The following is a 24,725-nucleotide window of genomic DNA, read 5'->3' on the forward strand; positions in this document are numbered from 1 at the left end:
TACGGAAAACTTCTGCTCAAGAATTCTTGGAAACATAAAAGCTTTTAGATGGAAGGTAATTTATTATAAACTCTCTTCTAAATCCAGGACCCTTTTGTAGAACGTCCATAGTCTGTGCTCCCCCAGTGTTTTCTTGAGACCCACAAGATGGCCTACTAATTAGGTTTGAGGCAGCCCATTTCACATTTGGACATGTAGGGGTGTTAGAAGCTTCTTCCTAATTATTCATCTGATATCTATCTTCCTTCAATTTTCACCTACTTGTTCTTTTTCTATTATTTGGAGGAGTGAAACCAAAATGTATGCTTTCCACTACAAGAAACTTTTTCTGAAAGTTGAAAACAGTGATTATACACCTGCTAAGTCTCATCTTCTTTAGGCTGGACATTTCCACTTTCTTAACTATTCTGCACCTGACCTGATTTCCGTATACCTCACCATCCTGGCTACCCACCAGATACCTGCCAGTATCTGATAAATACGAATGTTATCGTCAGATATTCCTTCCCTAACGCCTTCCTGGTAGAACAGACTGGCATTTCCCAAACTTGGAACGGGTAGAGAGGTCAACTTAAAGAATCTAACCTAAAAGACAAATCAAAAGGCATTCACTGCTCCCAATGAAGGCAAATGCTTCCTTTCTGCTTACTTCTATTACCAATGATTTATTCAGTCTGGCTGATTGATAAAAGCTCCCTTTCAGTACCTCACTCTTCCACTCAGTTTGATGGTTTCTTTTGAAATTCCTCATTGTTTACAATAGGAAATTCACAACTTCCTTGGAAAAGGATTTTAAAATGAAACCATGACAATAAATTACAGCACATGCTTACCCATATTTATATAAATACTACTATGTAATTTCTCTTTTGCAAGGGGATCATAAAAAGGTAGGTTTGTTTTCTCCTGAAGGGATATTGATTTAGAAAAGGATGGGGGCTGACGGCCATACAAGCTTCCATAATTTTGATTTGGAGGTCCACATTTAAATCTCTAACAGTGAGGGGCGCCTGGGTGGCTCAGTCGGTTGAGCGGCCGACTTCGGCTCAGGTCATGATCTCACGATCTGTGAGTTCGAGCCCCGCGTCGGGCTCTGTGCTGACAGCTCAGAGCCTGGGGCCTGTTTCAGATTCTGTGTCTCCCTCTCTCTGACCCTCCCCTGTTCATGCTCTGTCTCTGTCTCAAAAATAAATAAACGTTAAAAAAAAAAAATTAAATCTCTAACAGTGAATGAATGGCAAAGTGTGAGACGGCTCTGAATTTCTCGATATGTGACATTTTACCATTATTTGAAATAATGAACCAGATGTAGCTTGCGATTCACTTACATTTTACAAGTTTGGAACTGCAAAGCAACTGAGACACACAGAGCCCAGTGGTATTTCTCAATCCTGGCTGCCTGTTGGCATCAGTCCCCTGGAATGCTTTTTAAAAGTATCAATGCCAGAGACACAACGCAGACCAAATCTGAACATTGGGCTCTATCTAGCAGATGAGTAGACCTATCTATAATTTTAGAGTTGAGAATGATCGATAGGTAAATTTTCCTTGCCCAAAGTGAAAAAGAACTTAGTGGCAGAGTGCTTTCCCTATTGTCCCAAGCTGTTTGCCTTAGTTTGGCGGCGAGGGAACTAACTGAAATTTAACTCTGGCAAGATTTAGGCCAGAACATCAGTTTTCATTCTAAAGGTGCCAGGTTCTACTGTTTGGCGAGTCAAGGTGCTAGAACCTATGACACGTAGCACTGGAAATGCAATTCCATTCATCAGGTAAAAGCCTGTATTATTGTTCTACGACCCATTCTAATTGGTTAAGAAGAAATTCACCAGTACTAAATGAATATGCCCCATCTGTAATATTGCCCTCCTTCTTCCTGAAAGTCCTGGTGTTCTCACCAAAATAAGTTGAGCTCAAATTCCATCTATGCCATAATGTCTTCTTGGCCATGATAACACTTGCCCACAGTATTTTCTCATTCTGCAACTCTTTTTGTGACTAATCAAGATTCTGAAGCAATGGGTGGGTGTCACCTTTTGAGCAAGGAAGAGCCTTCAGATAGGCCTCAAACTAACCTAAACATTAAGTTCTTTATGTGATTCTTATGAGAAATTGCGCAAAATTTCACAAACTTTTACGTTCAACTAATATACTAAGTGAGTTTTTAAAGCCGACCAAAATATGGTGCCCCTAAACTAAAATCACTATAGCACTAAGAAGTCTGATGTCTGCACAAATCTAGGCAACATTCAATTACTTATTCATTTATTTGTTAAGGGCCTACGATGTACCAGATAGTATCCTAGGCTCATATTATAAAATTCTTATTACTCATGCACATACAGATATTTGGAATTCCTGCAAATGGCAAGATAAGCATTTTGCTAACATTATATCATCAGCTGTCTTGTGGTGGTTGTAGATTTCAAATGCTTCCGTTTTTTTCTGTTCCTAATGATAAATTACTGTTGTTTTAGTTCTTTCATTAGCAATTTGATTTACTATTGATTAACCACACAACAACTAGTAATGAATATTTGCACCCAGCAGTATTTTTTACTGCAGCTTTTCAGTAATTAGGCTTGTATGCATGTGATTCAAGAGTGCCTCTCTATCATACTACACTGCAAAAACGGATTTGTATATACCACCCTCTGAGCCAAAATTACTTGTATATTGACTTTTTACTATATTCATCTAGTTCTTTTACACAGAAATTTGGGAATGGTTAAGGTAAATGATGAAAGTAAAATGATCCTGTTTGCACCACCTAAAAAAAAGGAGCTGGTCAGAAAAGGGTAATAATTGCTGGTCTAAACCACTCAGTGAATTCCTCGTTTTCCATTTTCTCTACCGCTCACTCAGGCACTTTGTCTTAAATTCACTGGACTATAATTCCCTGCAGATAGGGTCCTGTCCTATGACTCTCTAATACTTGGCCCTATGCTGACATGTTGACCTGTCCTTAATAAATACCTGACTGATTGATTTGCTAAATGATTGGTACAGAATGGAATCTAAGGCTTAGTCATTTAAGACAAATCTGTATAAATGAATGTATTTCTTTTATTCCTTGATGCATGTGCATTTATTAAGGTGTTTAGTTAATTAAAAAAATTTTTTAATGTTTATTTTTGAGAGAGAGAGACAGACAGACAGACAGATAGACAGAGCATGAGCTGGGGAGGGCAGAGAGGGAGACATAGAATCCAAGGCAGGCTCCAGGCTCTGGGCTATCAGCACAGAGTCCAATGCAGGGCTCGAACTCATGAACCACAAGATCATGACCTGAGCTGAAGTTGGACACTTAACTGACTAAGCCACCTAGGCGCCCCAAGATGCTTAGTTAATTTTAATTAATGTTTTAATAATTTGGATAAATTTTAGGCCCTGGTGAAGTATAGAATATAATAGGTAAAAGCAAAAAAAAATCACAAAATGTGAAATGTTAAAAACATTTCTGATGCATACATAGTTCCCTATTGAACTTTACTGTCATACGCAGAATTATGAGTTGTTTATGTATAGTCTTTGAGGGGTGAAACTGCTAATATGAAAAATAAAATATTAAAAGTCAGAATTACAGCTCAGAATTCATGGTTTTATAGCCAAGTTGGAGTCACCTGAAATCTTTATGATTAATGTCATCCCATAATAAAATAAGTTGAGCTGATGCACATAGGTTCCCAAGGGATCAGATTATCTTCAATCCATTTTTAGAAAGCTACAATAACAAAATGTATTTCAGGAGAAAATAATTTAAACAAAGTTGTTTAATCCTAGTGTATTAAGTCAAACCAAGCCATATTCATCAACATTTTTGACTCAGAGATACAGAAAAGTATAAAGGGAAAGCAAAAGACACGTAGAAAAGTGGCAAATCAGCAGGATGAATGAATTGACAAGGTTTACAAACAGTGACTTCTTGCTCTGTATGGACTGAAAGCAGATCTAAGTCATTTGGATTCCACTCTGGTTCCTACTCATTGCTTTATTTTTTTAAAAGAATGGGTGCAAATATTATAAGGGGACTTTATGCATTGGGAACATCTGTTGTTGCTGTTGTTTTCAGGATGACTTTCTAGTTCACTCCCAATATTTCATTGACAAATTCTCTAAGAATATCTGATGGTTCATGTTTTCTAGCCACCACCTACCTCGGATTACAAAACCAAAGGTATTGCCTTCTTTATGTAATGTGACCTCCACCGTTCGGAAAATAACACTCGATCCTTGAACAGCTGAATGCAGGAAAGAGAGAGAAATATATTAAATCATAACAACATTTCCAGTTTTTTTTAATGTCGCATAAAACACTACAGATCCCCCTTGCAAATAATTCTTGTTATGAAAAATACAAGGGTGATAACTTCTTTTCAAAGAAAATGTTAAAAAAAATACATACAAATACCATAAAATAGTTGTCTGCATTAGGGACTTAGGCTTAGACCCGAGTGGAATCAAAATCATAGGCACTTCCTTTCTTCTTATGTAGCCAGCTTCTAGCTAGAGTGTAATATTCACATCGTTAGAACTCTATATACCAGGAGAGACACTCTTCATGTAATCAAGAGAATTATTTTCCCTTTGTGAAATGCAAAAGCAATATGATTTTTGTAAACCTTGAAATAATTAATGCATTTACATTTATTTTTGGAGGAAATGCAGGAAGAAAAAGTATTACTCTCAAATTACCACTAATAGATTAGGCGATGAAGACAGATTTTCTGACACGATGCACAGCAACTAACAAAGACATCAGCAACCCAAATCAAACCTGGAGGGCAAAAATATTTCTGTACATTCAAAATGTTACTGCTGTCTAATAAAATATTTACTTGACTTCATTTGATACTATCATGCTTATGTTATGTTTGCCTGCTTACTGCTCTTACTTCACAAAATAAAACTGCATGGCCAAGTTGATATCTCTAATTAATATCACATACAGTATACGTGTATAATACAGGGTGTAGGTTGTATGAAGGTATAGTAACTAAACTCTTCTGTGAGACTGTTTCCAGGCAAGTGGTGGGTAATTCTGCTTAGATAGTACACTATTGCTGAATTAAAAAACAACAGCAACCAAATTTCCACAAATTAATATTTCATCATTATGGATACAGGGATGTTTTTATTCAGAGAGAGAAAAGAATTTGCAAGTATAGAATCTGATGGTCTTAGATCCTTAAGTGAATTTGTACAATGATATCTAATTACTTAATGCTGTGGTCCTTATCAATGGCATATTTTTAACATTGCGATTAGATTTTGAAAACTTTATTGCATGAAACATTTATCAATAAGAAATATATGATGGAATATAGGTATAGATTCTAAAGATAGAATTTAATTGCATCTATTAAAAGAACATTTCTTGCCATTTACAGAAATAGGAAGTAATTTTAATGTAGCATTGATTACAATTATTTTTAATTATCAGAAATTCTGAATCCTCAAAGGAATAGACATGATTATGAAAAGCACACAGATAAATTCACAAAACTGTGCATATCTGGCTGGGATATAAAGTACGTCACGAACTTGGATCTGCTGAAAAACAACATAACCCTACAGCTGAACAAATGTTTTGGTATACTGCTGATTTAATTAAATGTCATATTCTTGCTAGCAAGGGAATTTCAGTTCATTTTAATCAGCTAGGAACAGTACACAAATAGCTGAAAGTGTTGAGGTACAGTTTTAATTAAATGAAAGAAACTGAGTTCAAATCAAACGTTTTCTTATTTTCATGACAAACAAGCCACTTGAGGTAATTGGTTGAGAACACGATCTTTTTGTTCTAATGAAACAAATAGAAAGGAAAGGAAAAGATACAGGGAGAAAGAATTAATGAGCGTCCACTGTGTGCCAGGAAATCTGCAAAGTGGTTTACAAATACTGTTTCATTTAAACATTAAATCAACTTTTAATTCTATACAACCAAATTCTAATTCGGGGCCACCTGTCCTTGTTGGCCGGGTGTCTGTTCTGGGAATGAAAGGCACTGTAGTTTGGTGGCTCAGTCGGTTAAGTGTCCGACTTCAGCTCAGGTCATGGATCTTACCGTTGGTGAATCTGAGCCCCACATCGGGCCCTGTGCTGACAGCGTGATGCCTGTTTGGGATTCTCGTCTCCCTTTCTCTGCGCCCCTCTTCTGCTCTCTCTCTCTCTCTCTCTCTCAATCAAAATAAATAAATAAACCTCAAAAAAATTTTTTAAAAAAGGCACCATAGTTCACCGTAGTTTGAATTTTGCTTGAGCTCAATCTTGTGGACCACAAACTCCTAGATTCCAATCTAGAGTCAATATAAAGACTTTTAGGATTATCTACAGCTTTGGATTATTCACACTCTTGCTGTTTATCCTTCACAAAAATAAATGTGAATGTTAACTACATTTTGATACTTAATGAAATAGATTTGGTCTTCATAATTTTCATTTGCATGACTGGATCTTGGTGACTGGGTTTTCATATCCAATAGCAGGACCCCTGCTATTGCCATGTGCATTTTATTCATTACTTCACATTTGTGTATGTGGACATAATGGATCCACATAAGGAGCTTCCCCAGAGAATCAAATGCAGTACACAGAAGGGTTAAGTTGAAATGAATATTGCAATGCAAAAATACTTCTCCTCAGTATTTTAGTGGTGCTGCTGTCCCTTGTTTCTCTATGGGAATATGCATGTACTGCTATCCATATTATTTTACTATGGCAGATTAGATTTTTCTACATTATATACTATTTCCCTGACTCCTCAACTCCTACCTCAATAGCATGATAAGGGTTGTATACTTTCCCTCCTCAATATGTCGGGCTTCTCCATGTGACTCGCTTTGGCCAATGGGATGTTAAGAGATATAATAAGCACTTGGTTGGAAATGTGCTCGGGTAGTTGGGACTATCCTGCTTTTCCTCTGCTATGGCCACAGGAAGAGCTTTCTCTGGGTGGCTTCTGCTCCTTCAGACTGAATCCTGGAAGGAAATACGTGGAGGAGACCTGAGACTGCTCCCCCTGCCTCCCATTGCCATCATCATCATCATCATCATCATCATCATCATCATCATCATGTGTCACCTGTCTATCTCTCTTAGAATTGGAATTGAGAAGTAAGAGACAATCACAGGGACACACTTTAACACATCTTTTTGAATTAAAGAACTCCGTCTGATAGAAAGCTAATCTGATTTAGCCGACGGTTTAACAGTGAGGATTGCCTTTGCCAATCAGATTCTGTAGCAGACATTTTCCATAAAATAAATGAGGCAAATACGTAGCTCTAAGGTCTGAATGGAAACTTCACTTAAAGGTATATAAAATGAACAGCATGCCAGAAATTATACCCTTTCCAACGATTTAAGTTTATAATAAAGAATGTTAGGTGGCTTACTAAAAAATAAATGAGGATTATGGTTTCAAAATTCTTTAGGGATTATGTCACCACAAAACATGAAGGCTTTGCTCTAGACAAACTTTTAATTTTTAATTTTAGAGAGAGAGAGCACGCAGGGGAAAGAGACAGAGAGAGAGAATCCCCAGCAGACTCCACGCTCAGTGCAGAGCTTGACATGGGGCTCGATCCCATGACCCCGGGATCATGACCTGAGCCAAAACCAAGAGCTGGACACTCAACTAACTGAGCCACCCAGGTACCCATAGACCAACTTTGAATACATAAATATCTGAGATACAGTTTGGAAATATTCTCTCTAAATACAGTCTCAAAACTACAATGTAATTCTAAAGTCAGAAAGAACTTTAGAGCTCATGTAGATCAACCACTCCATTTTCATAAAGAATCTGAGTCTTACAAAAGGTAAGTGGTTTGAGCAAGGTCAGAATTCCACTCCTTCTCTATCAGATCACATACACACAGACATGCAACAAATATCCTTCCTCCACTTCTTTCTGGACTCTGGGGGTGGCTGAGCCTCAAATTATGTGATTCTTGAGAGTTACCTGTCTCGGCCTTGGCCTTGGGCAGCTTATTTTTCAGCAATCTGCTCTCTCCCTAGGGCCTCACTGCAGCGGCTTGGTCCAGCTCTAGCAGTCTGAGCTCAGTGAAGGGGATGTTTATTAATCCCTTCAACCTCCCTGAACTCAAAGATCTTATTAATTTATCCAAACATAATAGAGACAGAGATAATCCTTGGAGAATAGATCTCTTCTATCTGATTTCTACCATCGAATTCACACTTTCGTTTTAAAAAATATTCTTCCTCTTCCTCATCAGCTTTAATGCACCAGGAAGGAAAAGGTGGTATAATCACCAAGTCATGATAGGTTTTAACTCCTGTATATGTCTGATATCCACTCTACTCTTTAACCTTACTAATGCTATATTTGTTCAGGATGTCACCTCTCTTTTGGAAAACTGTAACAGCCTTCAGGCGGCTGATAGCCTCTTATCTATTCTCCATTTGGCTTCCTAAAATGAGAACTCTAAAAACTCAAATCTGTTGATGATGTTCGTTGGCTTTAAAAGCCTTTAAAGGCTTCTTGCTGCCCACCTGATTTATCCAGGCTCCACCAGTGTGGCTTCCATCATTTTGTTCCTGTCCACCTCACTGGCCTTATCTCCCTCCAGGTCCTCTCTTTCCCTTTGTGCCTCAACAACAATAGTCCGTTTGTGGTTCAAACCTGTGCACTGGGCTAAGTTCTTCCTTCCTTGCTCTCCCCTCTGCCCAAAATGTTCCTCTTCTTCCTGGATCTGCATAACCTCCTTCAAAGCTTCTCAAACTCCTTGCTGTGTAGTTCACACATAATTTGGCAAATCTCCACTACTGGCCTTACCCCTGGAAAGCTGTACTAAGAGTTTGTTTTAGAAAGAGGGTGTGTTTTGTTGATATTTATTTCCCCAGTGGAATCAAAATGGTTAATCCAAGAGCATTAGCTCTAGGTATCTGGATTCTCTTAACTCCTTGGTGATGCTTTGAGATAGTGATTTCAAAACAAATGGACTCCTTTAAAGCAAAAGAAAGCACAGTACTTTCAGTGGAATAATAATAATGTAATAATGACTAACAGGCACTATATCTTACTGAGTACATGACGATGATCCAACTATTTCACATGATTATAGCCTTGAATTCTGACAAAAATTCTACACTATTATAGCCATTTTACAGATGAGAAACCTAAGGCTCAGAGAACTTAAATAACATGCCCAAGGTCACACAGCTGGACAGGGGGAGAAACTGATATTTAACTAGTGACACAGTCCAAGCTCTCAGCGCTCGATTTTACTGTCTACTCTTGCTGAAAATGAAAAACGTTACAGGGAGGTTTTTGAACACAGACCTCAATTGATTTTGTTATAAAAACACCATTATATTTTTGGTGTTGGATTTTATGTTCAGAATAAGAACTCACGACTGGTCATATACGCTCACTCCCTGAGTGCTCACGTTTGGTCCCAAAGCTTCAAACACCCTTTATATTCCCATTACTCTAAATGTACATTTCCAGCCCAGATCTTTCTCCCAAACTCCTAACCCCATCTCTCGTGCTTTTCTTGACATTTCTTCTCTGCACATCAAAGAGACACGTCCACTGTAGCATTTCAAACAATGAACGTCTTCTGATGGCCCCCTCGCAAATGAGCCCTGCCCACATTCTTGCCCAACCCCATGAATGGCAACCCTGCCCGTCCGGTTGCTCAGGCCCAAAATCTCAGGGGGTCTTTGACTCCTCTATTTCTGTACAACCCACATCCGATCTGTCAGGAGGTCCTGATGGCTCTACCCTCAAAATAGATCAAGAAGGTAACTGCTTTTCGCCATCCTCACCACCGTCTCTCACCTGGATCACGACAACAGCCCCCCAGCTGGTCTCCCAGCTTCCACCCTAGCCACTGCAGTCTGTTCTCAACACAACAGCCTGAGGGAGCCTTTGAAAACAGGAATTAGACCCTGTGCCTCCTGCCCGAACTCATACAATGCCATCCTCTATCACCCGGAGCCAAACTTAAGGTCCTTCCAACGGCCTCCAAATATACCTCATCCGTTACATTTTTGACCTCCTCTTCTACTTCTCTTCACGCTCACTCTGCTCCTGCCAAATTACCCTTCTTAACGTCTCTCCAACAACCCCAGGGTATTCCTGCCTTTGATCTTAGCCCTGGCTGTTCTCTCTGCAGTTCTCTTTCCCCAGAAATCCACACGACCAACTTTCTCACAGCCTTCAAGTCACCGACACAGCCTCAGTGAGGCTTTTCCGAGCCACCCGATTTCAAACTGCAATCCCACACCTCTCCCCATCTTCCCAATCCCTCTCCTGCCTCTTTCTTTTTTCTCCTAGCATTCATGACCCCTAGCATTCATGCTGTCCAGTTTACTTATCTACTGGGGTCTTGTTTTGTTATCCGTCTTCCCTTGTCTAAAAGTAAACTCCACCGGTATACAACGCGGTGGCCGCAATGTAACAAATGCTCAACAAGTCATTGCTGAACAAATGACTTATTATCAATGATTAATATTCAGTCTGAGTTCTCACTGGCATAGAAAAGCAAAGGGCTTTGTCAGGCTGGCATCTACGTTGACAGCTTAATAATAGGAGACGTGGTGTTAGCAGAGCATGGCTTAAATGCAGGCCCGCAGTAACACACAGCATAAGTATATGTCACAACGAATAAGCATATGGACTTTGGAGTCAGGGAGCCTGGCTTCACATACTGATTCTGCTGCCTATTTATTTGTGGAAGATACTTCACTCAAGCCTCTGTAAATGAGAAATTTAATGATAATAATGCCTCTCTTATAGTGCTATTGTATGCATTATTTATCAAAAATTTTTATTGTGCCAGCTACTGTTCTAACTGCCCAACAAATACTAACTCATTTAATCCTCACAACAGCTATACGAGCAGGAACTAACATTACGCCCATTTCCCAGTTGTGGAAACTGAGACACAGAAAGCTTGAGCAACTTCCTCAAGGGCACGCAGTTAAAGGTGAAGCTGGGATCTGAACCTGGCTCTTTGACATCCAAGTCCAGCTCTGCTAGGCTGACACTCCTTATGGTGAGAATGAAGCGTATCCATGCAGGTCAGGTTCCTTATAAAGCCGGACATTTAGTAAGCTCTGGAAATGTGTTGGCTACTCTGGTTACATTACTATTATTTTTACTTGGTAAGAATGTGCTTTGAATCAATTTTCATGCTTCAGAAATTAACATAACTATACAAGAATCAACACAGAACACATTACACATGCTTTTCCTAACCCTAGTCCCTCTGTGCAGAGCTTGGATCGAACTTAATGTGCAGACCTTACAAACGGTGATATACACAGATGACCTTAATGGAACACGAGTCCTGTATAATTTTATTGTTCTCTGAGCTCTTTTTGATTCTTCCGGAGTGGGCTATAGGTGTATCAATTTAAATAATTTCTAAATATCCAGAAACGGTGTTCTATCACTCCTGTAATGAGACAACGATGCCAAAAGGGAAAACACGGAGAACAAATTGTTTTAGGCAGAGGGGTGGCGTAGCTGTCCCGCCCCTGAATTGTGATTACTTACAGACTGGCGGCAGCTCATACTCGACTTCAAGAACCACTCTTTCCCCAACGTTCTTCAGCAAGCTGATGATCTCATCATGGCGGAACTTGGCCAGGTTGATCCCATTCACTGCTTTGATGTAGTCACCCACATCCAGCTGATCGCTTCTGCAAAATAGGCAAGGTGGCTTCAGTGGACCCGTCCTCTCCCCAGGCCTGCCCCCGTTTTCCACTTTCCCTTCCTGCAAATGCACGTAAGCCCGGGAGGCCTGCCTGGCAGGAGCCCCTGCCTCCTAGGATACGGAGGGATACTTTGAAATATCCCTCTATTGGATCTGCTACGGTCTCTCATTTTTTTCCCTAACTCTTTCCCTCTTTTGTTTTTAAAGAGCACATGAAATAAAATAAAGAGGTTTTGGGTTTTTTGTTTTGTTTTGTTGTGGTGGTGGTTTTTTGTTTTTTTTTTTTTTGTTTTGTTTTGTTTTTTTTTTTTTGGTTGCTCTGTCCATAAAGAGTTTGGTTCTCTAGAAACAGATGATCCAGATCTTGGCCAGATCTTGGCATGCCCAGACTTTTTCTTTCCTTTCATTCTCTCTCATTTTTGCTGCCTGCCTCCTGGACATTTCCTAGCTCTCAGTATGTGCACTGGGAGTTTGTTGAGGGCTAAGGAGAGGGTCCGCTTGTTCTGCTATTGAATGCTTACAGCAGGGCTGATAAAAAAAGAACAAATTACAATGAAAACATTGGGTTTCAGTACCATTCTCGCCTCTCTTCAACACCATAGAAGAACCATGGCTACTTTGGGGTTTAGGGAGACTTTACTTCTAAGGCAAGAGCAAGCAATGAGACCAAAGACAGTACTTAAAATTCGCGTCACGGATAAGGACCTTCAATAATACCTTCTCCCCAAACAGAAACATGTGTGCATTTATTTTACCTAAGTCCGGCCTGAATCATTCCTCTTTCGCAAGCTTTCCTCGTCTGTGCCAGCCTGCGGTCCATGCTGTCCTTCCTCCCTCGGGTTCACTAACTCACTGGGCAACGTTACCACCCAATGCTCTGTGACGATGCTCACGTTGTGGCAATGCTGTTATTGTTCCCAAACTTTTCGTGTCGTTCATACCCATTTTCTCTAGTAAATTATCAGCCCCCTTAGGGCAGAATTCTTAGCTTTAATTATTTTCCTTTACTACTTATAAAATGGTAGTGCCTTAAACAATGACTAATTTGGTCATTGATAATATAACCAGCACAGCATTACTTTTTTTTTTTTTTATTTCTCCAAATTTTATTTGAATTCCGGTTAGTTAGCAGACAGTGCAACACTGGTTTCAGGAGTAGAATTCAGTGATTCATCACTTACATACAACGCCCAGTGCTCATCACAAGCGCCCTCCTCAATGCCCATCCCCCATCTAGCCCATCCCCCAGACACCTCCCTCCAACAACCCTCAGTTTGTTCTCTACCATTAAGGGTCTCGTGTGGTTTGTTTCTCTCTCTTCTCTCCCCCCCGCCCCTTCCCATATGTTCATCTGTTTTCTTTCTTAAGGTCCACATATGAATGAAATCATATGCTATTTGTCTTTCTCTGATTAACTTATTTTGCTCAGCATAATGCACTCTAGCTCCATCCACATCATTGCAATCGGAAAGATTTCCTTCTTTTTGATGGCCGAGTAATACTCCATTGCATTGTGATATATACCACATCTTCTTTATCCATTCATCCATCGGTGGACATGTGGGCAGTCTCCACAGTTGACAATGCCAACAATACTTTAAAAAATTTTTTTAATGTTTATTTATTTTTGAGACAGAGAGAGACAGAGCATGAACGGGGGAGGGTCAGAGAGAGAGGGAGACACAGAATCTGAAACAGGCTCCAGGCTCCGAGGGGTCAGCACAGAGCCCGATGCGGGGCTCGAACTCACAGACCGCGAGATCATGACCTGAGCCGAAGTCGGCCGCTTAACCGACTGAGCCACCCAGGCGCCCCAACAATACTTTTAATTATAGCATCAATACAACTGAAGATCTTCACCCGATTTACCCGTGCTACAGGGCCTACCTATGAAAAAGTTCTGGAGACATATGAGACCCTAGCATCGGAGATTGGCCATGACTGTTATAAAATAAAGGAAGCTGTCGGTGTGGAAAGAAATCTCTTTCCTCGTGAAAAAAGGAGATGACGGTGCCTGTGTTGACATCAGCCTATTTCATAAACAGTACCTCAGATTATGAAGCAGTCAGTTGGCTTAAGCTTATACATTGTACAGATGGGTTGATCACCAAAAGTAATCACTATTTTTTTTTTATTTAAAAAAAAATTTTTTTTTTAACGTTTATTTATTTTTGAGACAGAGAGAGATAGAGCATGAACGGGGGAGGGTCAGAGAGAGGGAGACACAGAATCTGAAACAGGCTCCAGGCTCTGAGCTGTCAGCACAGAGCCCAACGGGAGGCTCGAACTCATGGACCGTGAGATCATGACCTGAGCCGAAGTCAGACGCTTAACCGACCAAGCCACCCAGGCACCCCAAGTAATCACTATTTTTGATGATACTTTGTAAGGTTAAGAAGGCCCAAACTATTTTTGCGATTACGTGGACAAGACTATTGGTGTCCAGGACTTAAGATACATTAACCTCACTTTTAACGAAACCTGACCATCGCATCTGAAGTAAATTTTGAATCTGTCTATAAGGCAAGCCCGCCTGGACCCAGCACACAGGACATTCTGCCTTTCGCAAGAGCGAGTGCAGTCTGCAGCCCATCGCACGAGGACAGAACAACGCCTCCCCATCTAAGCTTCCTATCCTTTTGGAAACCTCATCTTTGTCTTGATGAAAAGGGAAATGTCACAAGTAGAAAAGCAGAGAAGATGGGAGACAAGCAAAATCGTCACTTACAAACTCAGAGCTGGGTTTCCCTACTCCTGTAGGCTTACCACATCCCTGCACGGGCGCTCCCTGCATACGCATGATATGGGCCATCTGTTCCATTTACATGATCGGAGTGCATCAGTCCCACTACAGCCCGTCTGCTGTCCAGCGGCATAGTTGGGGACTGGAGCCACAAAGACGTTTTAAAATTAAAGTCTTATGAGGGCCAGGCGGCTCCCCGGTGACTTGGCACGGGCCAGAAAAGCTTCTACAAACATGCCCGGGTGTGCTTCTGCCCGGCAGATGGCAGCTGTCATTTATTTATTAGTGGCCGTTTCTGATGGAGCTTCGGTTTTTGGATTAGTCACACCCTGTGTTCCCTTTCCCACGTTTCCCTGAGAGGGAGTTACCTGGCAGCAATTCCCCCTTGCCGCAGGTTAGACACGCGTGGCTTGCCGTCCTTGTCAATTCCGCCCGATACCGTCAGCCCGAGGGTAGTGCCTTCCTTCTTCATCAGCTCAACCACGGTGGAGCCCTTGAATTCCTCTGTTAAGAGAAAAGCATTTGCCTTATTAAAGAGTAGAAGTACGAGGCGCAGTTGCGCATGGCGAAGGGACTCCTTCCCATAAACTCTTTCCACTTTCTCTTGGACGAGAAAAGGTCTGTGGCCTCTTTTCCCTTGCAGTTTGCAGCGTGTCTCGTAAAGACGTGCGTGCAGGTAAAGTCGACGCAGACATCCCGTTATAGGTTATTAAAATGGGTACCAGTGGGGTAATCCACTCTAGGTTCACAACAAAGAGACTGACATGGGTTAGATACAAACAATGATATTTGCCCTTTGTTTTCTGCCATTCTCAAGGGACTTTCTCTGGTTTCTCTCCTTGTAACTCCAAAGGGAGCAATAGAGAGTTGTAACATAAGGGCCCAGAACAGAATTTCAAATAATAATACAACAAAAAATAATCTACTTATTTATTTATTGAAGTTTATTTATTTGGAGAGAGACAGCATGCGAGTGGGGTAGGAGCAGAGAGAGGGGGGAGAGAGACAGTCCCAAGCAGGCTCCACACCGTCAGCACGGAGCCCGATGCCCGGCTTGATATCACAAACCGTGAGACCATGACCTGAGCCGAAACCATGAGTCGGACGCTTAATCAACTGAGCCACCCAAGAGCTCCCAAAATAATTTTAAATAGTAATACATATCATGCAGCAGCAGACCTCAAGTTCCTGGTACATTTCAGCTGAATAAGCCAATGGGCACAAGAGAAGAGAGCTTTCTACAGATTCAACAAAAAATATGACTGACTCCATTGTTTTCTATCTTTCAGAAAACAAAGTACAATGGCTTCACGTAACAACTCACATCACTTCTTACCAAAATGTGTCACAATATGGTAAGGTGGTGTTGGTCCTCAGAAACTCCAGATAATTGCCATAAATCCCTCATCTCACAGATCTTATCCAGACAATGTCTACGCACCAAGAGGAAACCCAAGTCTTCTGATTTTAGGCACAACAGAAAGTGAGAAACCTTTAAGAATACCCTTTCTTTCAGAAGTAAAAATGAGTCGAGTCAACATTTACCTATCCAGACGTCAATTCTGATCAGCACTGTTTTCAAATTCTCTGTTATATTATTCCTCCTCTGCATACACACTTTCTGGGTAGGGACGGGAAACTCAAGCTTTCTAATTCCTCCCGACTTACATTATGAATTTCGGGAGTTATCAACTTCTAGGACATCAAAGAGTCTCATATTAAAACGCAAGAATGGGGGCGCCTGGGTGGCTCCGTCGGTTAAGCATCCGACTTCGGCTCAGGTCATGATCTCACAGTCCATGAGTTCGAGCCCCACGTCGGGCTCTGTGCTGATGGCTCAGAGCCTGGAGCCTGCTTCAGATTCTGTGTCTCCCTCTCTTTCTCTGCTCCTCCCCTGTTCATAATCTGTCTCTCTCTGTCTCAAACATAAATAAAAACATTAAAAAAAATTTAAAAAAATGCAAGAATGGACTTTCTTCTTCGAAGTTAAGAAACCAAAAAGGTTATTGGCATACCTCTTCCCCTTCCTTAATTACACATAACAGAGTTAATTATCATTTCAAAAATCTATATGAATGCTTACCATAAAAGTTCTTAAATTGTTGCTGCTGGTATACTATCCCACTAGCTGATGAAAAAAATCAAATCATGTTAATAAAAGGAATGATCACTCATCGGATCTTGGACGGAGAACAGAGTACTCCAGGAAGGAATGCGAGGGGGGCAGGACACTGATTTCCTCAGCAATGTACTGAGTACCATTCCAGGCAAGGCTTTCAAGATTCCCAGGTCCTGTGACCTTAGCACGCAAAAACACCCTTTTCCATGACAGACTCATGACCCTGCATACATGAGCTGTTATTGCTTTTTAAAGTAAAAGCCAAGGAAGAGTGTGAATGCTGTCAGCTTCATTCATTACATTTCGTATGAGAGACCAAATAATGATTGAAATTCAATAATCAAAATTCTTGTCATGTGCGTAAAAGCACAGGGCCTTTTACATCACTTAACAGACGCATTTGAAACAAAATTCCATCATTGGGTGCATTTAACCTGTGCCCTTTTAAAACAGAATAAAACAACCCCTTCTACATCCCATAAAAACATACATAGGCCCAACTGGTATTTAAAGAGGTCAACCTAACAACTGCTATAAGTCCTTCTTGGCAGAAGGGTAGGTATAAATTATTTTAAAAATCAGGTTAAGTAATTAAAGTAATGAGAACTACATAACAGATGAGGACTGTTCACATTACAGAGACATAATGTGCTTAACGATTCTGCCCAACAAAAGAACTCTTCGCATTTTGTCTAAATATGTACGTTGATCATTTGAGCATTTGGTTATAGGTCTGTACGTGAAGAATTAGAAGCATAGTTCTTTAAGGGCCCATCTCAAGGTCAAATCTCAAAGGTCAATCAGAAATGTGCAAAGAATCAATGATGAAACAGTAATACCAGGCAAGGTAGAAATAAATCTTAACTAATAAAATTTTCATTTCTACTCAGGTTTTCAAGAACATGCTTCCTGCATAAAATGGGCTACCAGTGCACAGGTGCAGCTTTATGGGATGTGCACAATGTAGTTTTCTCCAGAAGGAACCGAGGTCCTTACCAGACTTCTGGCTGAATCCTGAAAATCTAGAAAAACCTTAACTCCTGTTTTTTTTTTTTTTTTTTAATTTATTTATTTATTGGGGGGGGGGGGCAGGGAGCAGGGGAGGGGCAGAGTGAGAGGGAGAGAGTGAGAATCCCAAGCAAATTCTGCACTGTGCATGGGGTTCGATGCAGGGCTTGAACTCACGAACCAGGAGATCACGGCCTGAGCCGAAACCAAGACTCTGATGCTTAACCAACAGAGCCACCCAGGCAGCCCATAGAAAAAGCTTAATTCCTTTAATTTAATCTGTGTTAAAATATAAACCCATCTGGGTTTCCTTGTGAACTGGTCGATTCCCCTCTAATGAAAACAAATTTTTTTAATGTTTATTTATTTTTTGAGAGAGAGAGAGAGAGAGACAGAGCACGATTGGGGGAGGGGCAGAGAGAGAGGGAGACACAGAATCCGAAGCAGGTTCTAGGCTCTGAGCCAGCAGCACAGAGCCTGATAGGTGGCTCAAACCCACGAACCCATGAGATCATGACCTGAGCCAAAGTCAGACGCTTAACCAACTGAGCCACCCAGGCGCCACAATTACCCTTTAATTTTAAAATGTTTCAAATCTTTCCCCAAGAGCCAGTTTTAATAACACGAAAGAAAGAAAATACTGATGTACCAGTTAATTGAGTAATTTGTACATTCATTGATTCAAGTATTTACTGAGTGCCTACGAAGAGCCAGACGATGAAACTCAAAAGACGAGAAAAGTTAGAGATGCTTACAGCCTAGTCACAGAGGCAAAGGAGTCACAGACCAGCATGCCAGAGTGTGGTTTGGGCTAAGGGGGGCATAGAAGAGAAGGTCCTGGCTGCAATAGAGAGTGAAGGCTCAGCGTTCCAAATGCAACATCTATTTCACAATTTTGTCTCCTGTCTAATCTGTCTGTATTTATCGATCAGGATTAGCTAAGCAGAACAGACTAAGGAGGAATCTAAATTAGGCAAAACTCAGGAGTAAAGACAGAATATTGTTGCAAGAAAATGCGCTGAATCACAAGAATGTTAACTGCCAAGTAGGTATCTCTAGACCCTGAAGGATTGACGAAATCTTTTCCTGGTGTTTTGAAGGGAACAGGAGAAAAGAAGCAGTCAGAAGAGGGAGGAACATGCTTCTGGAGTTTACTTTCTGCTAACCTGCACTCTGCATTAGATGAATCAATCATTTCATGTATCTTTTGGTGTTTAATGTTTGCATAATGATGTAATAGTAAAGAGAAATGATGAACGATGCATTCATTTGCATGAGTTCACTTATTTATCAAAAATTACTTAACAACACTCTGCAGTGAAACACTGGAACTTGGACAAGTCAATACATCGTGACAATTTCTTCATGATTTACACTGCAAACATCCCTCCCTGAATTAAGAAGAATGTAGCGAAGACTGTAGTATCCCCAAATTAGTAAGCAGCACAGGGAATAGATGATGCCCAGCTGGCAAGGAGTGAGATGATTCTGGACTTGGCATCTTCCTTAATCACCAGATTTAGTGATCTTAGCAAAGAAATTGCAGGTTTACTTCTGTAGGAGTACTCACTCAACATAACCAACGAGAATCACACTGCCAGTGTAGGATTTAGTTGTTTGCTGTTTTTCCTTGGATTTATAATTCAATACTCTTAATTGCTAAACTCCAGAAAGTTTTAAGAAAAGTAACAATGATGCCTGGTGAAAACAGGAGAATTTTGAGAAGTTCTTGCAAATAAGAAAATTGGTTACAAAATTAATATGCCGAAAACCATATCCTTTGTATAAACAAATAGCCAGTTAGAAGTTATCACAGAGGGAAAAAAAACCCGTTGACAATAACCAAAAAAATAAAACATGAAAAAAATGTAATGAAAAACCTACAAGATATATGTGAAGAAAACTTCAAAAACACTTCTGAGGAACATAGGATCAGAAAAAATGTAAAAGCATCCCACTCATTCATTCAATAAAAAACTGAGTGCTTACTATATGCCAGGCATTGTTCTAGGCTTTGGAGACTGAGGAAAACTGAAAAAAAGTTTGGAAACCAAACAAAACAGAGAAAATCCTTGCCATCTAGGAACTAATACTCCAGTGGGTAGCATAATCTAACATCAAAAATATGTCAATCCTCCCTAAATTAATCTATCAAGTTCACAATATCAATAAAAATGCCAATAGGATTTTTTGGACAAAAGATCTATTTAATACTATTGCAAAAATGGAACATGCATCCTTGTAAAGGTTCTGTGAAAAATTATGGTCCCAAAGTAGACCTGTTTAATGTTGCTATGAAAGAATATAGAGAGCCCGCCCATGATGCCAACCTGAATGAGTTAATGGAGTTGTGACTGGATGTTACATTACTAATTGTATCTCCCCAGATACCCAAGAAGCGTGAGCCTGGAGTGCGAAGTCTGACAAAGCCTCCGTCTCTGCCTCCCAGGCATTGGTCAGAGTCTGGATCTGCTTGGCTATACCAAAGGAAAGAGAAGACAAGAGAAGACAAGAGAAGAGAAGAGAAGAGAAGAGAAGAGAAGAGAAGAGAAGAGGGGAGGGGAGGGGGAATGAAAGGGGTGGGGACGGGAGGGGAGGGGAGGGGAGGGAAGGGAAGAGAGAAAGGAAGACAAAGAAAAAAGAAAAGAAGTAGCATAGACATATGGCATTCAGAACCCATCATTAGACTGTCTTAGAGTTTTGTAATACTGGTTTGCATGAAATAAAGGTATGGCATAAGAATCTTATTTTGTTCTGTAAAACTCTTGGTGCCTGGACATTTTTGCTTCATTGCTTGTTTAAAAAAAGAAAAATAGGCTTAGACCAGAAAAAGAGAGTCAACTCTAATTGTTGGCAAGTCCCTAAATTTTAGGGGCTAAATGAACAGGGAATCACAAAGTGCACAATTTCAACAGTTGCTGAAAGTGGGGGAACAAAAAATGATGATGACAACAAAGAGTGACAAGGGCTATGACAAAAGTAAATAAAGGTGCAACCTGGGAGGACCCCTAATCAGGCTGAGCAAGTAGTGCTCTGAATGGCTCCCTGGAAGAATTATCCCTGAGCCATTCTGAAGACAGCCTCAGTTCAGCGAATGGAGGAGGGAAGGTGTTAGAGGCACAGGAACGGTTAATGGTAGGTGATTACACGGGTTCTGGGGAGAGGAGATCCATCAATTCAATTTGCAGAATTTGCAGAATTTGTCAATTCTGGCTGCGTGGTAGAATCAGTTGGGGAGCTTTTCAAATAGCAATGCCTGGGATCCACCAAGAACAAATCATCAGAGTACCCCCCGATGGGAATGTTTTAAATTAAACTTTTAATTTTGAGGTAACGGTAGACTCTCACGTAGGTTTAAGAAATACTATAGAGAGATCCCTTGGACCCTTTGTCTGGTTCTCCCCTGTGGTAACATCATGCAAAACTGTAATACAATATCACAAGCAGTTTATTGACATTGATGCAGTCAAGATACAGTATCACAAGTTCCCTCATATTACCTGGTATAGCCATACTCACTGGTCTCCTCCCTGGACACCTTCCTTAACCCTTGGCAACCCCTGACCTATTTTCTATGCTTATAACTTGTCATTTAAAGAATGCTAAGTAAATTTAATTACACAGTATGAACACTTTGTGGTTGACTTTCTACATTCAGTATAATTTTCCATACCGTAACAATAGTTGGTTCCTTTTTATTGCCAAGTAGGAGTCCATGACATAGATATACCACAGTCTGTTTAACCATTTAACTCTTGAAAGATGTGTTGGTTGCTGCTAGTTTAGGGCTATTGTGAATAAAGCTGCTATAAACATTCAGGCACAGTTTTTGTGTGGACACAATTATTCATTTCTCTGGAACAAATGTCCAGGAGTAAAATTGCTGAGTCATATGCTAGTTGTACATTTATTTTCTAAAAAATGGCTAAGTTGTTTTCCAAGGTAGCCATACCATTTTATATTTCCGACAGCAGTGTATGAAATATCAGTTTTTCTACATCCTGTCCAGTACTTGATGTTGTGACTGTTTTTTTATTTTAGCTATGCAGATAGGTGTATCAGTAATATCTAATTGTGGTTTTTATTTTTGCATAATTTGAGTCCTTTCCCTAATGGGAAATGTTGAACATTTTTGTGTGTGTGTGTGTCCTTATTTTCCATCTGCATATTTGCTTTGGTGAAATGTCTCTTTATGTCTTTTGCCCATTTTCTAATTAGATCGTTCACTTTTTTACTGTTGAGTTTTGAGAGTTGCTTATATATTCGAGATACTAACCCCTTGTTGATTATGAGATTTGCAAATATTTGCTCTCAGTCTTAGACTTTCTTATCATCCTTTTAATATGGTCTTCTGCAGAACAAACATTTTTAATTTTGATGAAGTCCAATCAGTCATTTTTCCTTTTACAGGTCATGCTGTTAGTGAGTCTAAGAACTCTTGGCTGAGCCCTAGATCCTGAACATTTTCTCCTATACTTCTTCCACAGTTTCTAAAAGTTCTATAATATTATGGTTTACATTTAAATCTCTGAGCCATTTTGAATTAAATTTTGCATAAAGTGTGAGACTTAGTCAAAGATTCATATATTATTTGAGGGCAAAGGGCTATAGATGACCAATTGCTTTGGTAACCATTTGTTGAACAGGCTATCTTTACTCCACTGAATTGCTTTTGCATCTTTCCAAAAATAAGTCAATTCCTGGATTCTTTATGTTGTTCCACTGATGTATTTATTCCTCCACAGATACCACACAGACTTTATTACTGTAACTATATAATAAGTCTTGAAATTGGGTAGGCTGATTCCTCCTACTTTATTGTTCTAGCTAGTCTAGTTCCTTTGCCTTTCCATATAAATTTTGGAATACTCTTATCTTTATCTATAAAAATTTTCCTGGTATTTTGAAAGGACTTGTATTTAAGCCAGTATGTCAATTTGGAAAGAATAAACATCTTTACTATGTTGAGTCTTCTAATCCATGAGCATGTTATGTCTCTCCAATTAGGCAGACCTTCCTTGATTTAATTCATCAGCATTTTGTAGTTTTCAGCATACAAGTCCTATACATGTTTTGTTGGTTTTACACCTAATTATTTCATTGTTGGGGGGAAAGCTGCAAATGATATTATGTTATTAATTTTGATGTACATCTGTTCATTTCTAGTATATAAATATGTAATTGATTTTTGTATATTTATCTTATATCTTGTAGTCTTGTTGAACTCACTTAACAGTTCAAGGAGTTCTTGTTGTTGTTGTTTTGTTTTTGTTTTTGTGGATTCCTTAGGGTTTTCTATGTAGCCCATCATGTCATCTGCAAAAAAGGACAATTTTATTTGTTTCCAAACTGTATACTTTTTATTTTCCTTTTCTACCTAAAGCATGAGGTAGCACTTTCAGCACAACGGTGAATAGGAGTAGTGAGAGTGGATATCCTTCCTTCTTCCCTATCTTAGGGGAACGACATTAAATATTTCATCATTAAGCATTATGTTAGCTGTGGGTTTTCGTAGATACTCTTTGTCAAGTTGAGGAAGTGTCCTTCTATTCCTATTTTTCTGAGGGTTTTTATCATGATGAGTAGGAATTTTGTCAATTTTTTTTGCACTGATTAATTGATCATGTGATTTTTCTTCTTTAATGTGATAATGCACTGGATTGCACTGATTTTCTAATATTAAACCAATCTTGCAACCCTGAAATAAATCTCACTTGCTAATTATATACAATTCATTTTATGTATTGATGGATTCTATTACTAATATTTTGGTAAGGATTTATTTTGCATCTATATTCATGAGAGATATAGTGTGTAATTTTATTTCTGTACTATCTTTGGTTTTGGTATCAGGATAATGCTAGCTTCATAACATGAATTGGAATACATTTCTTTCTTTCCTATTTTATGGAAGAGTTTATGTGGAATTGATGTTTATTTTTTTAAACACTTGGTATAATTTTCCAAGGAAGCCATTTAAATCTGAACATTTTTCTTTTTGGACGTTGTAAATTACAAACTAAATTTCCTTAATAGTTACGGGACTATTTAAATTAACTATGTCGTATTGTGATGAGTTGTGGTCATTTGTGCTTTTCAAGGAATTGGTCCATTTCAACTGGATGCAAATCCTTGCAGGTGGGGAACTGGACATAGGCATTTTTTTTTCTTAAAGCTCCCAGGTGATTCTAACATGTATTCAAGATTAAGAGACACTGATTTAGGGTTCGGTGCATGAGGAAAATTGGTAGAAAACAGACTGGGAAGCAAACAAAGGAAGTGTTCAGATTTACGTTCTAGGAAAGGTAAGCCTGTTATTTACTGTGAAGCAGTGGACTTGGTAATGATGGCATGAAGCACCGGGAAGAAAGTCCCTAGATTTGAGTCAAGGAGAACCGCCAGAAGCCACCTCAGTGATACATTAATTAAGTTAGGCTTTGCTGTGTCAACAAAGTGAAAAATGAGTAATTGCTCGACCACAACAGAGACTCATACGCCAGTCTAAGGTGGGCGTTCCTGATCCTTAGTCAGCTCCTCTCCACGTGATGGTTCAGGGATCTCCGCTCTTTTCAATTTTATGCCTCTGTCATCTTCTAGGGCTCTGGTTTCCAAACTGCGCACTAAGGTGCCTCAAGGTTCCCTAGTGAACTCACAGGAGCACCATGGACTATTGTAAATTTCTGAGGAGCATAGAGCCACACTTGACATCTTTCAGACACAACACTATGTACCAGCTAAGCAGTGTTGCTCAACATTGGCTCATATTATATCGCTTTTGTTGATGTCCTATCTTTCCAAAGTTAGGTTTTGGGTTTTAGAAAAAGGGAGTTCCACGTGAAAATCAATGTGGAACAGGAAATGAGGCTGCCACTCTTTAATTTGATTTGGAAGTTTGAGAAGCTGTGCGATGCCCAGTAACCACACACGTACCACTACTAAGTATTCGGGTTCTTCCAGTTTATACGTATTGTTTTTCAAATGTCTATTAAGTGGTTAGGATGCAATATGTACTATACCGTTTGGACGTCACTACCTAATAAATGGAACTATCGATATTTCATTTCACCTAGAGCCGCTATGAAAAAATTACCGAGGCACTAAGGGCTGTCAACGGAGACAGTTTAGAAACTCTTGCCCCAGGACTCTATCTTGTCTCCATTCACTCGGT

The 24,725-nt window shown here is 39.7% G+C and overlaps 1 protein-coding gene across 5 annotated transcripts in view; it reads right to left on the reverse strand.

Annotated features, from left to right (window-relative positions):
• The window catches only part of GRIP1 (glutamate receptor interacting protein 1), a 683,162-nt gene that overhangs the window by 136,902 nt on the left and 521,535 nt on the right, over window positions 1-24,725 (reverse strand). For all 5 annotated transcript variants that reach the window (XM_049627402.1, XM_049627399.1, XM_049627403.1 and 2 more), the window contains 3 exons: window positions 14,799-14,934; window positions 11,528-11,673; window positions 4,155-4,238 (listed from right to left, as the gene is read on the reverse strand). In XM_049627402.1, the coding sequence (XP_049483359.1) occupies window positions 4,155-4,238; window positions 11,528-11,673; window positions 14,799-14,934 (366 nt within the window). The remainder of the gene's footprint in view (window positions 1-4,154; window positions 4,239-11,527; window positions 11,674-14,798; window positions 14,935-24,725) is intronic.

Source organism: Panthera uncia, chromosome B4, assembly GCF_023721935.1.
Source record: "Panthera uncia isolate 11264 chromosome B4, Puncia_PCG_1.0, whole genome shotgun sequence".
Taxonomy (NCBI): Eukaryota; Metazoa; Chordata; class Mammalia; order Carnivora; family Felidae; genus Panthera; species Panthera uncia.